This window comes from Sinocyclocheilus rhinocerous, unplaced genomic scaffold (assembly GCF_001515625.1).
Source record: "Sinocyclocheilus rhinocerous isolate Xijiao unplaced genomic scaffold, SAMN03320098_v1.1 scaffold1405, whole genome shotgun sequence".
Taxonomy (NCBI): domain Eukaryota; kingdom Metazoa; phylum Chordata; class Actinopteri; order Cypriniformes; family Cyprinidae; genus Sinocyclocheilus; species Sinocyclocheilus rhinocerous.
In genome coordinates, this window is record NW_015645543.1 from 1,910,571 (window position 1) to 1,933,309 (window position 22,739).

General features: G+C 35.4%; 1 protein-coding gene across 1 annotated transcript in view; it reads left to right on the forward strand.

The window, feature by feature from the left end:
- The first annotated feature begins 7,226 nt into the window (after window positions 1-7,226).
- Window positions 7,227-22,739, forward strand: part of LOC107706532 (unconventional myosin-VIIa-like) — a 44,240-nt gene continuing 28,727 nt past the window's right edge. The window contains 6 exon segments of the mRNA XM_016510278.1: window positions 7,227-7,516; window positions 16,264-16,327; window positions 16,719-16,832; window positions 16,986-17,138; window positions 19,676-19,860; window positions 19,971-20,092. Of these exon segments, the coding sequence (XP_016365764.1) occupies window positions 16,310-16,327; window positions 16,719-16,832; window positions 16,986-17,138; window positions 19,676-19,860; window positions 19,971-20,092 (592 nt within the window). The 5' untranslated portion in view covers window positions 7,227-7,516; window positions 16,264-16,309.

Consider the following 22,739-nt stretch of genomic DNA (forward strand, 5'->3'; position numbering starts at 1 on the left):
CACGAGTTTCACAATTTGAGTTGAATTACTGAAATAAATGAACTTTTCCACGACATTATAATTTATTGAGATGCACCTGTACTGCTTTTGACAGTAAAGCATTGATTTTGAGCTAGACTGCATGAAAGTTACTGCTAATAAATTCTGTCATCATTTACTCACCCTCATGTTGTTACAAACTACTTTCTTCTGTTGAACACAAAAGAAGATATTTTGAAGAATGTTGTTAACCAAACAGTCGACGGTAGCTACTGACTTCCATACCATGGAAAATATACTATGGAAGTCAATGGCTACCGTCAACTGTTTGGTTGTGAACATTCTTCAAAATATCTTCTTTTGTGTTCAACAGAAGAAAGTAGTTTGTACAGGTTTGGAACAACTTGAGGGTGACTAAATGATGACAGAATTTTCAGTTATCGGTGAACTATCCCTTTAAAAGCATAATTAAAATAGTCCATATGGTATTTTTCTAATCTTTTGAAGCCATGTGAGGCATAGACCTTAGTCAGAGTAGCACTACATTTAATCTTTGACGGGAATGAAAGCAAGGTTGTGAGGGATAGAGGTACAGTGCGTTCAATGGATTGTACTGTTGTTTAACATCATACCGATTGTTCAACTGACAAAACGTCTTTCTGAAAAGCTTTCAGTAGACAAAAACTCTATAAAACTGTTTTAAAGTTGTGAGTTGTGAAAATGATTATGAAAATGTATACATGCCATTGTAAAGACTACTGTATATACCTCACAGCCTCGTTTTCATCCATGTTAAATTCAATATGGTCTAGTCTGACTAATGTCTATAGACTGAAATGTAAGTCATTATTCAGTGATAATCTTCCGCTCCAGTGAGCTTTTATCTTGAGAACTCCTGTGACTGGATTGAATCAGCGAGTTGAACTTGTTCATTTTGATACATGAACGAATCGAATCGTTCATCTTTTGAACCTGTTCTTTTAATTGAACCGTTTGATCTGATTCACAAATCAGTTCTTGAGTTCTAACTGAATGACTACTGATCCATGATTCATTCATTCACTTTCCCATGGTTCTCGATTTAACGGTTCACTGGAGTGGAAGATTATAGGTGAATAATGAAATTATTTCAGTTTTGCTCGATATGGCTATCGTTTCAATTCAGAAGATTTCAAATAAGTTATATGGACCACTTTTATGAGGTTTGGAGCTTGACAGACTGTTGTATGAAAAAATAGCTGCATTAAGATTCCAAAATTATTCTTTCATATTCCACGGCAAGTGTGCAACATGACGATAAGTAAATAATGACAAATGTTTAATTTCTGGATAAACTATTATTTTAATTCCACCCAATTGTGATCTGATATTGTAATAAAGGGCTATGCATTGTGTTTGCATGAGCAGCTGAAGTGGTCTAAGGTAGAAGTAGGTCCTTTAGGAGTCCTAGTCACATGATCGGCCACGTCTCGTATGCCAGAACACTGAATTCAGCCCAGTCCTGGGAAATGATTCAAATTAGATTTTTCCCTTGTCTCTCTTTCTATCCCTTCTCTCCTCCACACATTCAGTCATCACATATTCAGTCAGTGTCAACACGTGTGCCCGTTCACACAGATGCACAGTGACATGGAGGTCCACCTGATTACAGAGACCTTGAGTTTAGCAAGACCTGATCAGCTCTCATTTAGCTGAAAGATTTCAGTGACCGGTGGGCCGCAGCAGGCACCTCTTTGGATTCTCCGGGTCATGTCGCTTAGCAACAGGAGTCTGGAATAGAGCCTGCTAGAGCGTGAAGACTCCAGTGGACCCACAATACCAAAAGCCCACCCGGACTATCTGCCATGCCATTCTTTGCCTGAATACATGGATGGGCATTATAAAAATGCCAGGAAGTTTGATAAGCATTTTACCTTTGTGTGTGTGTGTGTGTGTGTGTGTGTGTGTGTCTGTGTTTGGGTGACCAGATAGTCCTGATTCGATGAGTCCTACATCTCGACAAAGTTATATTTAAGATGACATTTTTTCCTAATAATTAGTATTAGCTTTAGTTAAACATCTGTTTCTATCATTAGAAACAAGCAGCACTATATTGGTTTTAGTAATATTTTCAAGTAGCATTTAGCCTTGATTTCATTTTAATTTCAGTTTAAGTAATTTTGTTATTTGCTTTTTCATTTTTTTTTTAATTATTTGAATATATTTCTGTTTATTTGTGTTCTAGTTTTAATGTTTTTAGTTCTTAAATTTTTACATGTTTTATTTCAATTAATAACAAGGCAACATTTCTCATTTTCTCTCAAATTCTTTAGTTTTTCTTCTCATATTTTTAAATTTTAAACTTTCAAACCAAAAAAGATATTTAAAAGTTTTAACAATAGCAATTACAACCCTGCTTCAACCCACTAATAGAAGTTGTTCCATTGTCCTCACAATATTGAGAAGTTTTGTGCAAATAATTGTACAAATAACAAAACATTTATTTACAAATTGGAAGTATATGCTAGTATTTTATTGGCTGCCATTTTTACAAGTCATCGTAAAACATTAAATGGAGAAATCTTAAGCTAAAAATGTTTGCTTTTATTTACACCATGAGAGTTAACATTTAAGTTTGACTCATTGTAGTGTGACCAAAAGATCAAATATATCCAAACCTTTTTATATAACCGTGTTTATTAAATTTACATCTGTTTTTAGACCCTTTTGAGTTAAAACAAGTATCAAATCAGACCAAAATGTGCTTATACTGTATTCACGAGCATGTATCCCTATATTGTTATTGTAGTTGTCTGGTCACCCTAGTGTGTACGAGTGTGTGTGATCCACACTCAAAGTAACCTAAGGACCATTAAAGGTTATGCATGTTTAAATAAAAGGGGAAACTCTTTCAGTGCTAGCGGTGCTCAAAGGATGAAGAGCAGGCCTTTGGACCCACAAATATCTCTGGGTTTACTTCACTCTTGCTCTGAGGATCGCGAGACTGTAAAACAAGGATTTGTCTGTGTCTTAATGACTTTCTAGTCAGACTCCTGCCAAACAGCATGTGCCATTGTTTGAGATGCGCAACAACTGCTGCACGATTGCATCAACAGATATTCTGTACTTAAGAGAAGATCCCTCGTTTTTTTTTTTTTTTATCTCTCAACTTCTCTTGACGATGAAGAACTACACTTTAACTACAGACACATGGTGACTATCTTCACCAGCTTTGTGTCCTTTCCAATGGCTAGTTGTGCTGTTCCACCAGAGACTGCTACAGAACTCTTTGTGCACTACAATGTCTTTGTTTATGCTTTCAGTCACTATAAGTGAGTTTTGGAAAACAGAAATAAGTCCACATCCATCATTTATCATGGTTGGATATGTTTTAGCATCCTCTCATGTGTCTTTTTATTTGAATGACTGCTACACTGCTGTGATTTCTGCACTGTGTTGAGCTGAAAATTTGAGGATTCATTCCTTCATAACTCATGTTTGCTAATTTCAGTTCATATTCATTTATTTTAAATTGCCTCTGAAGTATTATTTTTGTTACCTTGTGTAAAGTTTCTTTAATAATCTGTCTGAAACAAATGTGAAGGCCAAATGGTACAACAGTTGCCATGAGCCTGTTTGGCGTTTTTAATATTTTGTCAAAAATGTAGCATAAGAATCTCAAACATTAGGTTATAATAACTACTGTTTATAAAGTTTGTAATGTTTATAAAGTTGAGCCACTGATCCAAATGAGTACTGACACTCAAACCTAGTTGAGCAAGAAAAGATAGGGAAGTAGGAAGAAGAGGAACATAAAGAGGCCACACAGTGTTATATAACAGGTTTGTACAAATGTTGTGCCAATCAGAGTATCAATGTTGGATGACAAGTCCGCGCTCAAACCCCGTGGATTAGCCTTTGGCAAAATATGGTACATCGGAGACAGACTGATTTTATTCAAGGATGAATAAAGCTTTTTCTTTAGCTCCATTACATTTCAGTTTTTATCAAACCAGATTGGAAATCCACAACAATGGCCCAGTCATTCTTTTACATCATTTGTACCTCCACAGGTCAGATTATGACAGGTAAACAGGGGATTTAGCAAGGAAAATGTCTTGTCTTTGAATAGATTTTACTTATCTCAATTTTGACCTTTATGACTGACTGATTTAGATCATAGAAAGTAATTTGTACTGAGAAGAGAGGTGTTATATTGATAGTATAAATTCAAACAGCAGAGAATTCAAATGAAGTATAAGGTAGCAATTTTGCTCAAATTTGTATTTTTTTCCCATATATTTATTTCCCTGAAGTCTAACACTATGGCGCTGTGGCGCTATCAAAACATTGCTCTGTTTGTTTGAGCAATCCGACCAGCAACATTGGCTTAACCAATGGGGTGAGTGTGGGGCGGGGCTATCTGTTTATCTGGCCAATAGCAGACAAGGGGCTTGTTCTGGAATTTGTGCAGTTCTTTTAGGTAATGTGTGCAGAAATTACACGCCTTATACCTTTAAATCTGACTAAACAAATGAATAAATAGCCTTAAGTCTCTTTAGCTGTTAAAGACAACAAAACTTTCATTCTTCGTTTCTCTTTGTTTCATCCAAAGCTTCAATTTATAGTTTTTCGTTGTTGTTGTTGTTTTTGGATGAGAATGCTGTGAAAGATGCCAATGTGCCAGTACAGTTGGAGTCATATGCATTTCCTGTGATTTTTTTCCCCCTGTCTATTTTGCCAAATAACATAAGTGGCCAATGGCATATAATAAGAACTGTTGAAGTTCAAATGCCTTTTAATGTCAAACATGTTCTGGTGTACGTTTTTTTTTTCTAATGTATTTTGATTGTTCACGTTTTCTTTAATTATTACTGTCACAAGTTTAATTTTCTTCGGCCCTGGCCATATGACAGAACAACAGCGTTTAAATTAGAAGGTCCTGGTTCACTTAGATTGTAGTGCATGCTTCAGATCAAATAGAGGAACCTTTGCCATGTCGTGTCAAGTTGATCTTGATGCTGTTTCCATGTGTAAGTGTAATTTTACATTGCATGTGGGTTTGTGTTTGATTACAAACAGGATTTATACGCAGTATGAATTTATACAGTAACTTATACACTGTTTGCGCAGCTAATGCAAAGTATGTATGAAGGAAACAAACAAATTAGCAGAGATTGCCCAGTTTCACTCTCCTGCATAATTTATTCACAATTTTAACATGTATTATGTCTGTAGAGACTTTTAACTGCTTGTAATCACGAGGCAAGTTCAGGTCCAATGAATCACTGGCATTTTTTTCACGTGAATGACATTCCCGAGTGTCTCTACTGGCTGTTATTTGCTCTCTGTGATGTTACTGGCTCTTTGGCCTTGACTGCTGCATGTACTTTGGCTGAGTGAACCTCTTTTCTTCAACACACGCCGTCACCAGTGCTATCATGCCATGTTGGACTTTCTCTAGGCATCTTGATAGAGTACAGCCTTAATTACCAGTGAATGCTTGTGGAGCGAGTGAATCCTATCGCTCTTTGTCATTTTTTGACATGGGTCAAACATCCAGAGAATGAGCTTGTGATACTCTTATATTTTTTCTGCTGATGTTGAACTTGAAACTGACGTATGTATACATAAACAGAAATAGAAAATATCTTGCATGGTATCATTCTATGAAACATAGCTGATATTATCTTTATAACAAGTATCTTTTATCAGCATTTTATACTCCTTTGTTTACTGTTTTATATTTAGCCATTGAATCTTGTGTTCAAAAAAACAAACAAACAGACAGACACAGACATATATACTATATCTTTACTGATTGTAGGTTTTCTCTATCTTATCTCTGTTTAAATGTGTTTTATTTTGCGTTTAAGTCTCTCCTGGGTTACACTGTAGTTATTTGATATACTTATTTAAAGTACTTATTTTTTCTTTTGTATTTTGTCAACTTGTGGCATGACTTTGAAATAAAAGATAAAAAACCGTATTGCATTATTTCATTGAGTTGTTCCACGCATCGGGATGGTTGATATGAAAAGAGTTTTTTTCTTTAAAATTTTTTTTTTTTTTCACAACTCACTGATGCTCCACTATTCTAGTTACCTTGGTCAAATTACATAATATTTGATTAATTTATTTAGTGTTTTGTTTAATTAATTTAATTTTGTTTTGTGCACCGGGTTGTTTGATGATGTGAAGAAGACGTTTTCTTTATTTTCTCACCTCACTAATGCTCCACTATTCCAGTTAACTTGGTCAAATCACAAATCTAATTTTATTTTATTTTATTTTATTAAAATAACCCTAACTCTGTTTAATTATTTTAACTTTTTTGTTTTACTGTTTTTGTTGCTGTTGTTTTGTTTTCACATTGCAACATGAAAGCTAGTAATGAATGTTTTTATGTTTTGAGTCAAAGAAATCAATGATGTGTGAAAAAAAGTGATCAAATTTAATTCAAAGTTCAAATTGAACCTCCTAATTTTACTTCAGATTCTTTAACATGTTTCTGATGTTGTTTCTAATTAGAAAAATATCAGAAAAAAAATCAATATGCTACTTTAAAATTAAATACATTTGTCAAACTATTAAAATAGCCTTGACTATGAGGCATTTTACTGTATTATTTACTGTATCACTTTGACTGGTTATTTATGGAGGTTGTATACTTTGGATTCAAGCCATATCCATTTAAATTTTACATTCATTGAATCAGACACACCCAGCATCCATTTATAGATACAAAAGCTTGACCTTTTCATGTTTAGTTTACAGAGGAGCTTGAGGCATGAGAGAGTAACAGGAAACTAGCGGCCATGTACTTTAGATGAAGTGACCAGCAGACCTTTGTGTCAAGCCCTTCCCTCCAGATTCTTTAACATGTTTCTGATGTTGTTTCTAATTAGAAAAATATCAGAAAAAAAATCAATATGCTACTTTAAAATTAAATACATTTGTCAAACTATTAAAATAGCCTTGACTATGAGGCATTTTACTGTATTATTTACTGTATCACTTTGACTGGTTATTTATGGAGGTTGTATACTTTGGATTCAAGCCGCATCCATTTATAGATACAAAAGCTTGACCTTTTCATGTTTAGTTTACAGAGGAGCTTGAGGCATGAGAGAGTAACAGGAAACTAGCGGCCATGTACTTTAGATGAAGTGACCAGCAGACCTTTGTGTCAAGCCCTTCCCTCTCCCACAGTGACCGCCCGCTGCTAACCCCGCCTCCCTGTAAGCTGGATCAGGAGTGCCATTGAAGGCGACGCTGAATGCTGTCACTGCTCTCCTCCTGCATTACCCAGCTTCCCACAGCAACAGGTAGCCCACAGCAGGTCATACATAAGAGGACAACTGCAGTGACTGCGGAAGAGTGTACTATATCGTCTGATATAATTTACACCTGTCAATCACCTGATTGCAGACCATCTCTTGAACCTGGACGTGTGGACATACATAACAACTAGAGACAGAAGGACGGACAGATAGAGGTGCAGAGATAGAAAAAGAAGAAGAAGGGAGTGCAAGACAAACACTTGAGTCACTGTGAGGTGAGTACGTTTTCATACTCAGGGCTTAGCTGTACAGCACCTCATGCTCTTTTAAGGCTTTATGGAAAGCTACTTACTGCTGACTGTTTTCTGCTCTGCCACGCTCTGTACCAGGCCTCAGGAGAAACCATTTATGCCTTGCTATAGTTAGCTGAGTCAGTGTTATTTTACTGTCAGTAGACAGGTTTTTAGGGTTGTGAAATACCTTAACATCTTTTTCTTAGTGTTTTTGTCTTGTTTTCCAGTAAAAATATCTAAACATCTTTCAAATGAGATGGATTTACTGGAGAAGCCAAACTGTGTAATAATTATAAGACATGTTTTCAGAGAAATTTTACTTTATTTTATTTTTTTAATTAGCTTATTTAAATGAGCTTTTTGTTGTTGTTTTTTAATTCAAATATCTTGAATTAATTTGAGATGAATTTTTTCAGTAAAAAATGTCTAAACATCTTTAAAATGAGATGGATTTACTGGAGAAGCCAAATTGTGTAATAATTATTAGACATGTTTTCAGAGAAATTGTACTTTATTTTATTTTTTAAATTTAATTGTTTTATTTATTTTATTTTTTAATTAGCTTATTTTAATGAGCTTTTTGTTGTTTTGTTTTAATTCAAATATCTTGAGTTAATGTAAGATTAATTAATTATTTTGTATTAATTCGATTCAATTTTAGCCCATTGGCAAATAGATTATTCTTGTTTTATTCATGACTGCAATTTAGCAAGGTTTGTGTAACACAAGAATAAACAGCCTGTAAAGTGAGAAACATTTAAGTATTCATTTAAGATTTAGTCTTAATATCTCACACAAGTTTGCTTCAAGTATGTTTATATTGTTGGGATATATATTATAATACTGTATATGTAAGTATATTTAGATATATTTACTGTAAAACAAGACAAAGATTACCATTATTTATTTATTTATTCAATTTCATCTTGGTTTTAAAAGTTTCAAAACTTTTTTAGAGATTTATTTCAAGTGTAGAACTATTTTATAGTCATCCTCACGTGGATGTTGTGTGGATGGAAAGAAACATCTTAAAGCAAGAACTGAATTACTTTGACATGCTGCTTTGACACAGACTCTGAGCTGACATACATAGGATGTGACTGTGTTAATCTGCCTCTGGCACTCACTGAGGTGCTGGATAAAGCAGTTAAGAGTTTAGAGGGGCACACGATTTAAGACCTTTAGTGAGTCTTGGCCCAGGGCAAACAACCGCTTATGAAACAAGCCAAATAAACATCTGACTATAAGTCTAGAAAAGCATGAGCAATAGGAAACACGTTCATTGGTTATTCAACATTTTACTGTTAAGTTATTCACTGATTTCAGGAGCATTAATTAGAGTATTAATTTTATGCATCCTATGTGCACGATGTTCTTTGTTACAGTCACAAGTGCATTGTGGAATGTAAGTATGGCAGAGTGCTCCTCAAAATGTGTTTCTGGCATTAAACTGATCCCATAAAGTGTGAGATTAGATGTAGTTAGGCGAGAAAATCCAGACAGTTTAAGATCTATAATCACTTCTTATGTGCTAGAACAATATAGCGGAATGTTTTCATTTTTGCCAGATGCTTTTTTCTCTAAATTGCCAGTGTGTGGGAGCAAATAACTAAAACACGGTTTGTGGAAATTTTCTACAATTTTCTACAGAAATTTTCAGCAGTGATTTCTAGTTTTCAGTAATGTATTTCCAAATGTTAAATGCTATGGTTATTATTATGTTTTCAACTCAGTTATTAAAACTAATATGTGTAGTGTAGCTAACTACAACCCCAATTCCAGAGAAGTTGGGACGTTTTTGTAAAATGCAATAAAAGAATCTGTGGTTTGTTAATCCTCTTTAACTTTTATTTAATTGACAAAAGTACAAAGAAAAGATTTCCAAAGTTTTCACTGACCAATGTAAATGTATTTTGTAAATATGAACAAATTTTGATTTTGACGGCTGCAACACACTCCAAAAAAGTTGGGACAGAGGCAAAATAAAAGTGAATAGGTTATAGAATATCCACATTAAACTGTTTTGAAACAGTTCACAGTAAGCAGGTGAATTGGTAATAGGTCAGGGTATCATCTTTGTGTATAAAAGGAGCATCTCAGTCTTTGCGAGCAAAGCTGGATCATGGCTCATCACTTTGTACCAAATTTCACAAGAGAAGTGTCAAACAAATCAAACATCACATTTCGCAATGCAAAATTGCAAAGAATTTAGCTCTTTCACCAAGTACCATACATAGTATTGTGAAAAGATTCAGGGAATCCAGAGAAATCACAGTACATGTAGGGCAAGGCAGGACACTTCAGTTGAATGTGCTTGACCTTTGAGCCCTCGGATGGCCTTGCATAAGAAACCGTCATGCTGCGGTGTTAAATATAGCCACGTGGGCTCAGGAGTACTTCAGAAAACCACTGTCATTTACCACAGTCTGCTGCTGCATCAAGAAATGCAACTTGAATATCTGTTACTCTAGGAGAAAGCTATACATCAATTGTATGCAGCGATGCTACCGGGTTCTCTGGGCCAGAGCTCATCTCAGATAGTCAAAAAGATGGTGGAAATGTGTGCTGTACTCAGATCAGTCCACATTTCAACTTGTTTCCGGGAAAAATGGATTTCGAGTTCTCAGTCCCAAAGACCAAAGGGACCATCCAGACTTTCATCAGCAACAGAAGCAAAAGCAAACGTCTGTCATGGTATGGGGGTGCAGCAGAGCCTAGAGCATCAGTGCAAATGGCATGGGTGACTGGCATATGTGTGAAGGTACTATTGACATGGAGGCATATATTAGAATTGTACAGAGAAATATACTGCCATCAAGATGATGTCTTTCATGGGAAATCCATGGTTATTAGATCAAGACAATGCCAACTCTCATTCTGCATGTGCTACAACAGCGTGGTTTCGTACACTCTGAATGAATGTGTTTGACTGGCTTACCTGCAGTCCAGATCTGTCTCCTATTGAAAATGTATGACCAGTCATGAAAAGGAGAATCCGACAACAACGATCACAGACTGCTGAGCATCTGAAGCCTTGTTTACGTTGGTCAGTGAAAACTTTGGAAATCTTTTCATTGTACTTTTGTCAATTAAATAAAAGTTAAAGAGAATGAACAAATCACAGATTCTTGATTTTATTACATTTTACAAAATGTCCCAACTTCTCTGGAATTGGGGTTGTAGTTTAATTACTTAAAAGTATGGATAGCGTGGCAGTTGTCACGACACACACACGAGGAATACAGGAACTAAGGAACGGGAGACGAGGAATATACAAAACGGTCTTTAATCCATGGAACGCAGGGTACATAAACACAGGAGACAGCAGGAAACACATCCACGTAACGAGTAGACTAGACAAAAGGGAAACTGAACAGGCAGGAACTTAAATACAAGGGTAATTAATAGAACACAGCTGAACGGAATCATAATTAAACTAAACAAGGACAGGAAAATGACCAAATAAGGAAACACAGAAAGGCACATGAGGAGCAAAACACGTACCAGAGTCTGACAGCAGTAGCCTCACCCTGTATCCCTTGACAAAAACCCAATAGGATTTTTCCATTGGCTTTTTGATTACTGCAGAAAATATTGTTACCAACAAAAGTTTATGATTCTCACACGTTTTGTTCATCATGATAATCGTCACAAATGAATTTCTTATGAGTTTTGTGGCCAAAATACAGTCTCCAGCAGTGAAGAGCTAAACGTAGGATATAAACGATCTACACCAAAAACATCTGTTAGGTTTTGATTATCATGTCTATCATGTTAAAATCATGTGTTTTAAAGCCATATCGTTTTAAACTTCTGATATAGGGTTTTCTGAGCGCACACATCTGAAGCACACGCACAGAAGGAGGCTGTCACTCGGCATGTAAGTTCTCTTTCACGTCTTATTGCGAAAAACTGTCAAATACACACGTTTATGTGAAAAACACATATTAGTTACAGAAACACAGTTGGTTATGTCTGTAAAGGTAAACATCTGGGAAAGAAATTGCATGTTTTATTAGATCTGTGTATTAAATGACAGCAGCATAATATACAGTACTGCTGTTAATATAATAAAATAAAAACAGAAAATCACTCTGCTCTGGACTGAATAACATCTATAGCTTTAATAAGAAGACATGTCTTACTTGAATGCTGATTTTAAATGCTTTAGCATGAAGATAAACATTGCGGATTGTGTGTGGCTCACTCAGGGCGGGATCTATGCTAATACGGCAGTGTCCGTCAACAGTCGTGGGTGGGGCTTGTAAAATTTGACATCACATTTTACGGATTCTGAGAACGGCTTGTTTTGGGACCCTGCCTTTGATTTATTGGGGTTTAAAAAAAGGAGCAGGTGGATTTTTATAATTATATAGTGGTTGTGTACACACACTGCCAACAACGGCTTGTTCTGAGACACTGCTTATGATTTATGGGGGTTTAAAAAAAGGAGCAGGTGGATTTTTATAATTATATAGTGGTTGTGTACACACACTGCCAACACACATTTATGTTCAAGCAACATGTAAAAGTGAAATTTGCATAATTGGTACACTTTAAAAAAACTTTTCCTGAAAGTTTGAGTTAAAATAGTTTGTAAGAAGGATTATAAACACAACAGAACTGTGAAAGTGGACTAGTGAGTTTATCCATTCAGAGTCATGACGTTTTATGATGATGTTTGCCAAAACCTCTGTAATCCCATTTAGCCGCTTGTTAGCAACCCCCGTTTTTAAGACAAGTAAAAGCTTTAAAAACATCACAAGTGGGTATTATTGATGTGTTTATGTATTTATATAGAATAAAATGTGAAAATATATTGAGCCTGTATTAACCACAGACATTACGTCAGGCATTTAAACAAAAATCCATTCAAAAAACCCTTTGACTTCAGGACGATTTAACCAGAAGTGCTAAAATGCAGAACTGTATATAAGCAGGTAGAAATGGACACAAATCTGTATTCTTGTGAATAATCTCTTGTGACATAATTTCTCAGAGTATCCTGTGTGCATTTCAGTTTAGAGGGCAATGCTGAGAGCAGTTCTGTGTTTGACCATGTGACACACTGACATACTGTAAGTCTCTCAATGATTGAAAACTCAAATTAGCAAAAGCCAAGTGCATCTCCCGGCATATCTATACCAAAACATTAATTAATTTAGGCATTGTACCACTTTTCCGATTTTGGTATTTCATTAACAAATATCTTTAAAAGCAAAATTGGTCTTTATATTGTGCTTAATCTATGTGATTAACATCCATGCTAATCTTCTTATTGAGTGTGCCATGAGGACAGAACATGAGGAAACACAAGCCTCAGTCTCACTCCCCAAACTACATTCTCACATCTAACCTGATAATAGTGACATGGACCTATCAAATTCTAAAAATAGATCTGTGAGGCAGCTAAGCCAGGTATTGTTTATGATGTCTGTTCATGACGCAGGTGAAGTAGTAATCAGTTATGCAGTGTTGAAAGACAGCTACGCATAAGGAAATGATACAGCTGGAATATTCAAATGACAGTTTGCTTAGTGGCGAGCTTATCCAGAGGAATCTGTGTAAGCTCCTAAAGACTCCCGCTGCTCACCTGACCTGCTCTGGGCCACATGGGTGCTGCTCCGCTTAACCCTGTGGAGTCTGGAGCATTGAATCAGTTATTTTATTATGTAATATATCTGCCATGTTGATGTGTCCACTCAGGACAATATAACTGTTTCTTATGTGAGCTAAAAGTGGGGTCAAAACGACCATGTTGAGAATCTGAGACCAAAATCTGTTATTTCAAGTTATTTCAACTTAATTTTAATAGTACAAGAACAATTAACAAACATGATCAAAAACCAAGCAAACTTGCTAATAAACAATATACAAAAGTTTTATATACAGTGGTGGCCAAAATTATTAGAACACTAGTATTTTCACCAGCTAAAAATGGTTTTAAGTCAGTTATTTCTATCTTTTGCTGTAGTTTGTCAGTAGGAAATATCAATATATATGTATATACAGTACATGTATATGTATATGTGGAAAATGAAGTAAATTAGCATGATATTAATAATAATAAAAAATAATGACAATGTAATAAAACTAATCCATTTGTTGATTTTAAAGGTATATTCTATGACCAGGTCAAATTGACTGCATTTTTGGCTTAACGTTGATTACCATAATATCTATCTACCACCCACCATCCATCCATACACACATACGCACATACATATGTGTGTGTGTTTGACCTGGCCATTATTTTCTTTAATTACAGCAAGTAACTTGCAATGGAAGTGAATAGGGCCAATTTTTAGATAATTTATAAGCAGAAATATGAAGCTTATCTTTTTTAAAAGCACTTCAATTAAGCATTCTGTTCAAATGTGTGTCTTATTAGCACTGCAAAGCCGTTTAAATCATTTTTTGCAGTCATTTTAGGTACTTGGGGATCATGGTATTGACACATACATATGTGTGTGTGTTTGACCTGGCCATTATTTTCTTTAATTACAGCAAGTAACTTGCAATGGAAGTGAATATGAAGCTTATCTTTTTTAAAAGCACTTCAATTAAGCATTCTGTTCAAATGTGTGTCTTATTAGCACTGCAAAGCCGTTTAAATCATTTTTTGCAGTCATTTTAGGTACTTGGGGATCATGGTATTGCATTGTGATGGCAACAAGGTTGTATAATTGGAGTTAGTAAGTGATTTTTTTTACACAAACTTCAAATTAAAACTCACATTGTTTACATCTTTTGGTTATGCTATTGAAATAGTAAGTATTCACTTCCATTGTGTTTTACCGTAAAACCCCAATCTTTTCTTCTTAAAAGAAATGGCAGTATACATGCTAATTAATTTATGTGATAATCAGCATTATGCCACAAATCCTGTGGACTAAGCTTAACTTGAACTGAACCCAGAACGTGGAATATATTTCTTTAATGCAAGTTCTTTCATTCATTGATCAAAAGAGGGCTCGAAGATCAACAGGGGCTTGAAGTTTCCGAGGTTTGAGATCTGATTATTCTTAGTGATCAGTCCTTAGACTGCATTTGAAAAGCATTCAAAGGTGCACAAAACCCTGCCAATACAGAGAAGGACTACAGAGTTATTCTTGAACGTTGGCACTTAATCACGGTGGTGAAAAGCTTAGAGACGAGACTGTGTGGGGTTGACAGTGCAAATTGTCCCTTTGACCTACACTGTAAAAAAAATTCCGTAAAATTTACGGTAGAAAACCGGCAGCTGTGGTTGCCGGGCAGGCCAATTAGCAGAGTGCACAGGCTCATCTGAGCTGTCTATCTGCACTCCTGATGGCTCTTTCAGTGATGTTATAATAGGGACAGTTATGTCATTGCCTTAAACGTTCAATCTATTAGCTTCTTCCTGTCATTGTAAGTGACTAATTCCAGACCACAGTCTATTAGCCTTTAAATCAGTGAGGGAAGCTCATTGTCTTGTGGGTTTCATGGACTGTGCTTCATGCTGGTTGTAATGACATGTAGTGTGTAAGGATTTGAGGAAGCTCTCCCTGAATAAAACTATTATTCCACAGCTGTGTAATTATCCTCAGTAGCACAGGGTTTTAATACATGCATCAAGTATATTTGGTATCAGGAAGTTGCTTTAAGCAACTACAAGAGGTATATTATTTAAAAGGCATTCTGAATGATATCCTGTAGTACCGATAATGTCTTTCTAACTACCACGGTGTGTACAGTCTCAATCTTATCTTAAAATAAACCCTGATTTGTGGTGTTCATTGCAGGGTGGGATGCCACAATGGCTGATGATCTAGCATCCTCAACTGTACCTGATTGATTATTTCCTGTGATACAGAATTTGCTCAGGGTGTCATGTAGCGCTTAGAGGAATATAGTACATTTCCATTCCAGCGTTGAGGATAAGTACGAATTTTTTTTTAATGTATTTTTGTTTATTTAAAAGTAATTACTGTTTTTATACAGCAAGGATGCATGTACAGTAATTGATTAAAAGTGACAGTAGCGACACTGGCATTGTTAGAATTTTTTTTGCAAATAAATACTGTTCTTTTGAATGTTAAATTTGGTAAAAAAGCTTGACTAAGCTTGAAATGGTTTCTTGAGCAGCAATTCAGCATATTAGAATGATTTCTGAAGGATCATGTGACACTGAAGACTGGAATAATGGCTGCTGAAAAGTCAGCATTGCCACAGGAATACATTTCATTTTATAATATATTAAGTTAGAAAATATATGAATAAGAACAGAAAAAAAAATTAAATAGAAAATATACTACATCAATTATTTTACATTGTAATATTTCACAATATTACTCTTTTTACTGCATTTTTTATCAAATAAATACAACCTTGAGAACATTAGAGACTTCTTTAGAAAACAAAAATCTTACTGAACTCAAACTTTTGGATGGTAGTGTATGTACAGTAGAGAAGAAACATATAAAATGTGTCTTCAGAGTACACTTATGCTATTCTGATACAGGCTCACAGGTTCTTGCTTTTATTAAAAAGATCTTAATATCTTTTTAAATAATTGATTGCAAAGGCCTAGGGTGTGGAACGTGCTGTCACGTACAGTCTGTTTCTTTCCTATAGATATATTTCTTCATTTCATACAGTACAGCAAGTTTATTTGACCTTTGCTTTGATCTTTTTTAATTCGATCTAACTTTACATTTAATTTTTAATGGTTTTTTTAAATCTCCTTCTGTTTTTATCCTGTATAGGTCCCTCACATGGTGACTTCTAATGTCAAAACTCTAAACCAGAAACATGGTCATTCTGCAACAGGTAAGGTTCTTATGCTCTTGCTCAATGTTCTACTTCTTTACTTTTCTATCATCATTTACGTGTTCCAAACCTGTTGGAGTTCCTTTCTTTCTTTCTTTTGTCGAACACACAAGAAGATATTTTAAAGAGTGCTGGTAACCAAACTGCTGACAGTAGCCATTGACTTCCATAATATGGAAAATAATAACGTGGAATCAATGGCTACCATCAGCTGTTTGGTTACCAGCATTCATCAACAGAAACTCGTACAGCTTTGGAACACGTGAAGGGTGAGTAAATGATGACAGAATTTTCATTTTTGGGTGAACAATCCCTTTAAATTATTGTTTTTGCAATCATTTGTGAATTTTTCCAGTGACAAAGATTTGGTTTTTGATGGGTTGTCCCATAGGGGGATTATGTCTGGTTGGACCTCAGAACAGGCCGTGAGTTTGACGTCCCTGTTGGCGCCGTGGTCAAACTCTGTGACTCGGGTCATATCCAGATCTTAGATGATGAAGAAAAGGTGGGCCTTTCAGTGTGTACTACTCTTAATAGTGCCCAACATGTGAGAAAAAAACAGTTAGTTCTTTATCTACTGAACAGAAAGGCAGTTTAATTGAATTGTGAATTTTTTGTCTGTTTTATTAGTAAAAGTCTGTATTTTCCCCTTATGTAGGAGCACCGGATCCCTCTTCAGAATGCTACAAACATCAAACCTATGCACCCAACCTCCATTCATGGGGTGGAGGACATGATCCGTCTCGGGGACTTGAATGAAGCTGGTATCCTCAGAAATCTCCTGATCCGTTACAACGACAGGGTCATATATGTAAGCGTGACCTTTAACATTTCTCTGTCTGGTGATGTTCATTTTATTACTGTGGAGTATAAGGCAGCATGGGAAATTTCATAATTGGGTTAAAAAACCCAAAAATGAAAATTAGCCCATGATTTACTCACCGTCAAGCCATCCTAGGTGTACAGTATATAGCTTTGTTTTTTCAGATGAATACAATCGGAGTTATATTAAAAAATGTCCTGGCTCTTTTCATATTTATTATGGTAGTGAATGGCTGTTGAGATTTTGAAATCTAACAAAATCTATCCATCCATTATAAAAAGTACGCCACATGGCTCTGGGGGGTTAGTAAAAATATACATATTAAAACTTCATAAACTGTAATCTCTAGCTTCCACTAACTGTTGTACGTGGTTCTCGTTAGATTAGCATATTCTCACCGGAGCTTATGCTACACCTAACCCACCAGAGCCGTGTGGAGTATTTTTTTTATGATGGATGGATGCAGTTTTTTGAGCTTCGAAATCTTGACCCCCATTCACTGCCATTATAAAAAGCTTGGAAGAGCCAGGACATTTTTTTAATATAACTCCTATTGTATTCGTCTGAAAGAAGAAAGTCATATACACTCAGGATGTCTTGACAGTGAGTAAATCATGGGGTCATTTTAATCTTTGGGTGAACTATCCCTTTAACATCCCACATTGCATCTTTAGCATAATGTTAGCCTATAGTCAGATTCGTATTTAGGGCTTATTTGGTCAAATTCAAGTTGATGTTTTTCCCCTCTTTTACGAAGAATTACATCAGATAATTAAAGTAAAATGGGTCGAAAAACAGCAAAATGCTGACTTTAAATGGCAGATGGCATTGGCTTGTTTCTGTTTAGCATTAATTCTAAGTCGCCGAACTTACATTTTTTAAAGATTTGATGCTCCAAAGCTCGTTCATTCAGAAATATAGACTGTCATTAGACCATTGGCATTGATTTATGACTGTACAATGTATGGAGACCAAAACATTTTACCTTCGTTGTAGCATTTGCAGAATGTGAAATCAGGGAATGTGTTTTCATTCCGTTAAAATATAGAATGAATGATTTGTTTTGGTCTCTTAGATGGTATAGCTTTTTTGCTCATTGTTTTTGTTTCAGGCTGCAGAAAATTGGCTTCATGAAATGTGACCTTTTATTTTGTTTCATCAATGAATCCCCTTTAGCCGTTCTCACCACTAGAATACCTAATGTAATGCATTGTAACTTTGTCATAGGCTTTTAAAATAATGCTTGAATCAGTTCAATCACTTGGCATAGGCAAAATGTCCTAGGGTCATTCCTCTTTTCATGAGGTACACCACTGCTAGGATTAATTTGTATGTAAATGTGTTCTAGCTGCTCAGATTTATTTACTTTTTATCTAACTAGAATGTCATAGTTTTTTCAATTTTCTTGTCACTTGCTCTTTCTTGATGGTATGAAGCACATCATTGTAGTAAATTGATGGGTCTGACTGATTCATAAAGAGCACTAGTTGTCACCCACAATGCCTAAACTGTGCTTTGTCCAAATTTGTATTTTGATGGTATTAAAGATATATGTTTCAGTGATGTTATTCAGCTGAGCAAAAGAGCTGAAACATGGAAATCGTGTCATGGCATCAGTTTGACAGTTTAAAAGAGGAACAGGAAAAACTATGTTACATGATGATAACAGCGTGTGGTGCAAATGTCTTGGATGATTATACAGTGTTAAAAAAATCAATACAGTTAATATTTAAACTTACTTATAATACTTGTATCGGCATATTGAGGAAAGTATTTTAACTCCTTCACTTCCAGTGTTTTAAAAAAATGTTTTCAACTACTGCCAGCATTTTTGATCATTTTCAGAAAAAAATCATTGCCCCCAGAATATTTTGTTGTATGAATATCTGAACATGCATTTTGTCAAAAGAAAGAACAGAGCCTCTGCTTTTAAACAAAAGAAAATGTTTTATTCTAGCTTCATACATTGTTTTTTATCAACACTTGAATGTGGGCAAGTTCCATGAAAAAAAAGTCACATTTGAAACAAAAAGCTTGTTTTTGTAAAAGATTACGTCTGGATCAGATTCAGAATGATGATCTAATCATAGATGAAGTAGATCAGAAAGTTTCCTTTATGTAATGATACATAACCAGAAATGACTCATGGGAGTCAATTGTGACTTCAGTAATGACAGTAATGAATGATTCACTGACTGAGCGAGTCTGATTCAAACTGCAAACAAGGTCAAGAAAGTGTGTTGTGTAAATTTTTTTGTCAAACTTATTAAAAAGAGCAGACTCATAACAGAACAGACACGTAAGGTCCATTAGTTTGTTAATCAGATATCAGGGGTTGCTGTGTGTTCGTTGCTACATCGCCACCTCAGGAGATAGTGAAACTTCGTGTTTACACATGCAAATTTCTCCCGATTGTCACCAGCGGATTTTAAATTATTGTAAATTATTGCAAATGTTCTTTGTTTTTTTTTCCAGTCTGGAGCCCTGTAACCACTCAATTATGTGTTTATAATAACATATTTCAGACATACACAGGATCAATCCTGACAGCTGTGAATCCATACCAGCTCCTGCCCATCTACACACCTGATCAGATCCGCCTCTACACAAACAAAAGGATGGGAGAGATGCCACCACACATCTTTGGCATTGCAGACAACTGCTACTTCAGTATGCAAAGAAACAACAAGGACCAATGCTGCATCATCAGGTAAATCACAGCCTATAAAGCTTTAGGGTAAGTGTAAGTGTTTTTTATTTTTACCACAATGTAATTCACTGGTTAGTGCCTATAACTGTGTTGACTGTGTGCGTGTTCAGCGGTGAGTCTGGAGCTGGGAAGACGGAGAGCACCAAACTCATCTTACAGTTCCTGGCAGCTATCAGCGGCCAACACACCTGGATTGAGCAGCAGGTTCTGGAGGCCAACCCTATTTTAGAAGGTCAGATCATCTCTAAACTTAATGACATAAACCCTACCTGTCTGACACTAGTGATTGCCAGCGGTAGCTTCAGTGCTAGGTCACAACACGGCCCTGTGATCTGCTCTACACCCTATTAGTAAAGGAGCGTTCACACTGAATGCGATGTAGAGTGACAAGGCAACCGGACATCATCAATTTTTAATGGGAGTTGGCGATTTTCCTTGATTTCAAGTGGCTTGTGACCTCCAGCAATTGAATCACTGTCAGTGTGAGCGGGGCTTAACGCTTCTGTGTTATCAGTACTTATGGATTCATGCCCAGCTTCTCACATGCATAAGCCTCATGAGCAAGCTTCAGGCTTTGAGCCAGAACTCAGGCTGTTTGTTTACAAAAATGTGTTGATAAACTCTTGTGTCACTTGTTAATTACACTGTACTGTGAAAGGAGGGAGGTACGCCAATCAGAAGAGAATTGAATATTCCTTTAAAATTTGTAGGAAAAATTTGTAATTTTGTAATTTGAATTTTATTTTATGAAAGTAGGAATAAAAATCCATTTTAATACAGTTCAGTAGTTTTTTAATACAATAATAAAATAATATTCATTAATAAAAGTAATAATATATCATTTTTCTGAATTAGTTGTCACACATCAGTTATTATTCATACAGTAGCACTCATACAGTAGCATGTCCAAAAGCATTACATTATATTAATAACTGATGTTTGAAATTTAAAATGAAAGAAATTTATGTCAAATTAATATACAAATACATATACACATGCGTGCCGCATAAATGGGCCATTCTACAAAACTGGTCCAAAGTCAGAGTTGGAAAGGTCTTGAAATTTTTTTTCCAAAAAACATTTATCTATGCAAATTGTATAATATCCAAGCATGGTACACATTTCTATTAATTGTGCTGCATATTGTATTTTCAGAAAGTTTTGGAATAATTGTCCTCTCCCCAAATTTGTCACTACCGAAACAGTAATAATAATTTAATTAAAAGGGTTATATTGACCTATTAAGGTTTTGCTTACATCTACATTGTAAATATATTTTTTAACAATATTTCAAGTGTAATTTATGAGATTTGTTGTATTTTTAATACAATTTTTCTTTGTAAAAGGCAAAAAGTTGATCATACTGATTTCAAAGTTAAGGATTCATTAGTTTGAATATACATTGAACCAAAAACTATCATAACATCTTAGTTGATAATTCAGTATACTTTATTTTTGACAAAACATCATCCCATGTTTCAGTAGTGATATACAGTTGTGTTCATAAATGTACATGCCCCTTGCAGAATATGCAAAATGTTAATAATTTTAACAAAATAAGAGGAATCATGAAAATGTCATGTTATTGTTTATTTAATACTGTCCTGAATAAGCTACTTCACATAACACATGTTTATATATTCTCCACAAGACAAAATAATAACTGAATTTATAAAAATGACCCCGTTCAAAAGTTTACATACTCTTGAATCTTAATACTATGTGTCATTTCCTGGATGATTGACGACTGTTTTTATATTTTGTGATAGTTGTTCATGAGTCCCTCGTTGGTCCCGAGCAGTTCAACTGCCTGCTGTTCTTCAGAAAAATCCTCCAGCTCCTGCACATTCTTTGGTTTTCCAATATTTTCGGCATATTTGATCTCTTTCCAACAGTGACTGTATGATTTTGAGATCCATATTTTCACATGGAGGACAATTGGGGTACTCATACATAACTATTATATAAGATGAAAACATTTACTGATGCTCAAGATGGCAACACAATGCATTAAGAGCTGGGGTGTGTAAAGTTTTTGAATTGGATGATCAGGGTAAATTGTATTTATTTTGTCTTCTGTGAAACATTTAAGTATTTATGTAGTTTCTTAAGTGCAGTACCAAATGAAAAAAAAAAGATCTTTACACATCATCATCCTGTTCAAAAGTTTACATGCCCCAGCTCTTAATGCATTGTGTTGCCTTCTTGAGCATCAGTAAATGTTTCCATCTTTTGTAATAGCGATGTATGAGTCCCTCAATTGTCCTCAGTGTGAAAAGATAGATCTCAAAATCATACAGTCACTTTTGGAAAGGGTTCAAATATGCAGAAGATGCTGGAAAATCCAAAAATGTGCAGGAGCTGGAGGATTTTTCTGAAGAACAGCAGACAGTTGAACTGCTCAGGACCAACTAGGGACTCATGAGCAACTATCACAACACAGAAAAACAGTCGTGGATCATCCAAGGAAACAACACAGATTATTAAAGGGGTCATATGATGCAATTTCAATTTTTCCTTTCTCTTTTAAGTGTTACAAGCTCTTGGTGCATAAAGAAGATCTGTAAAGTTGCAAAGACTAAAGTCTCAAATCCAAAGAGATATTCTTTATAAAAGTTAAGAGTCAACCACGCCTACCTAAAACGGCTCGTTCAAACACGCCCCCACATGTCTACGGCACGATGTGGGAAGATTTGCATAACACCACCCAAATGTTCACGCAAAGAAAGAAAGCATAGTCCCCACTGGAGGCTACAAATGCCTCGTTTATAATGGGTTCACAGTATGGTAAGGGGCATAACATTTCCGTCACACGCTTGTGGTATTCGGTCAATCACAACGCACTAGATAGCTGGCCAATCAGAGCACATCTTGCTTTT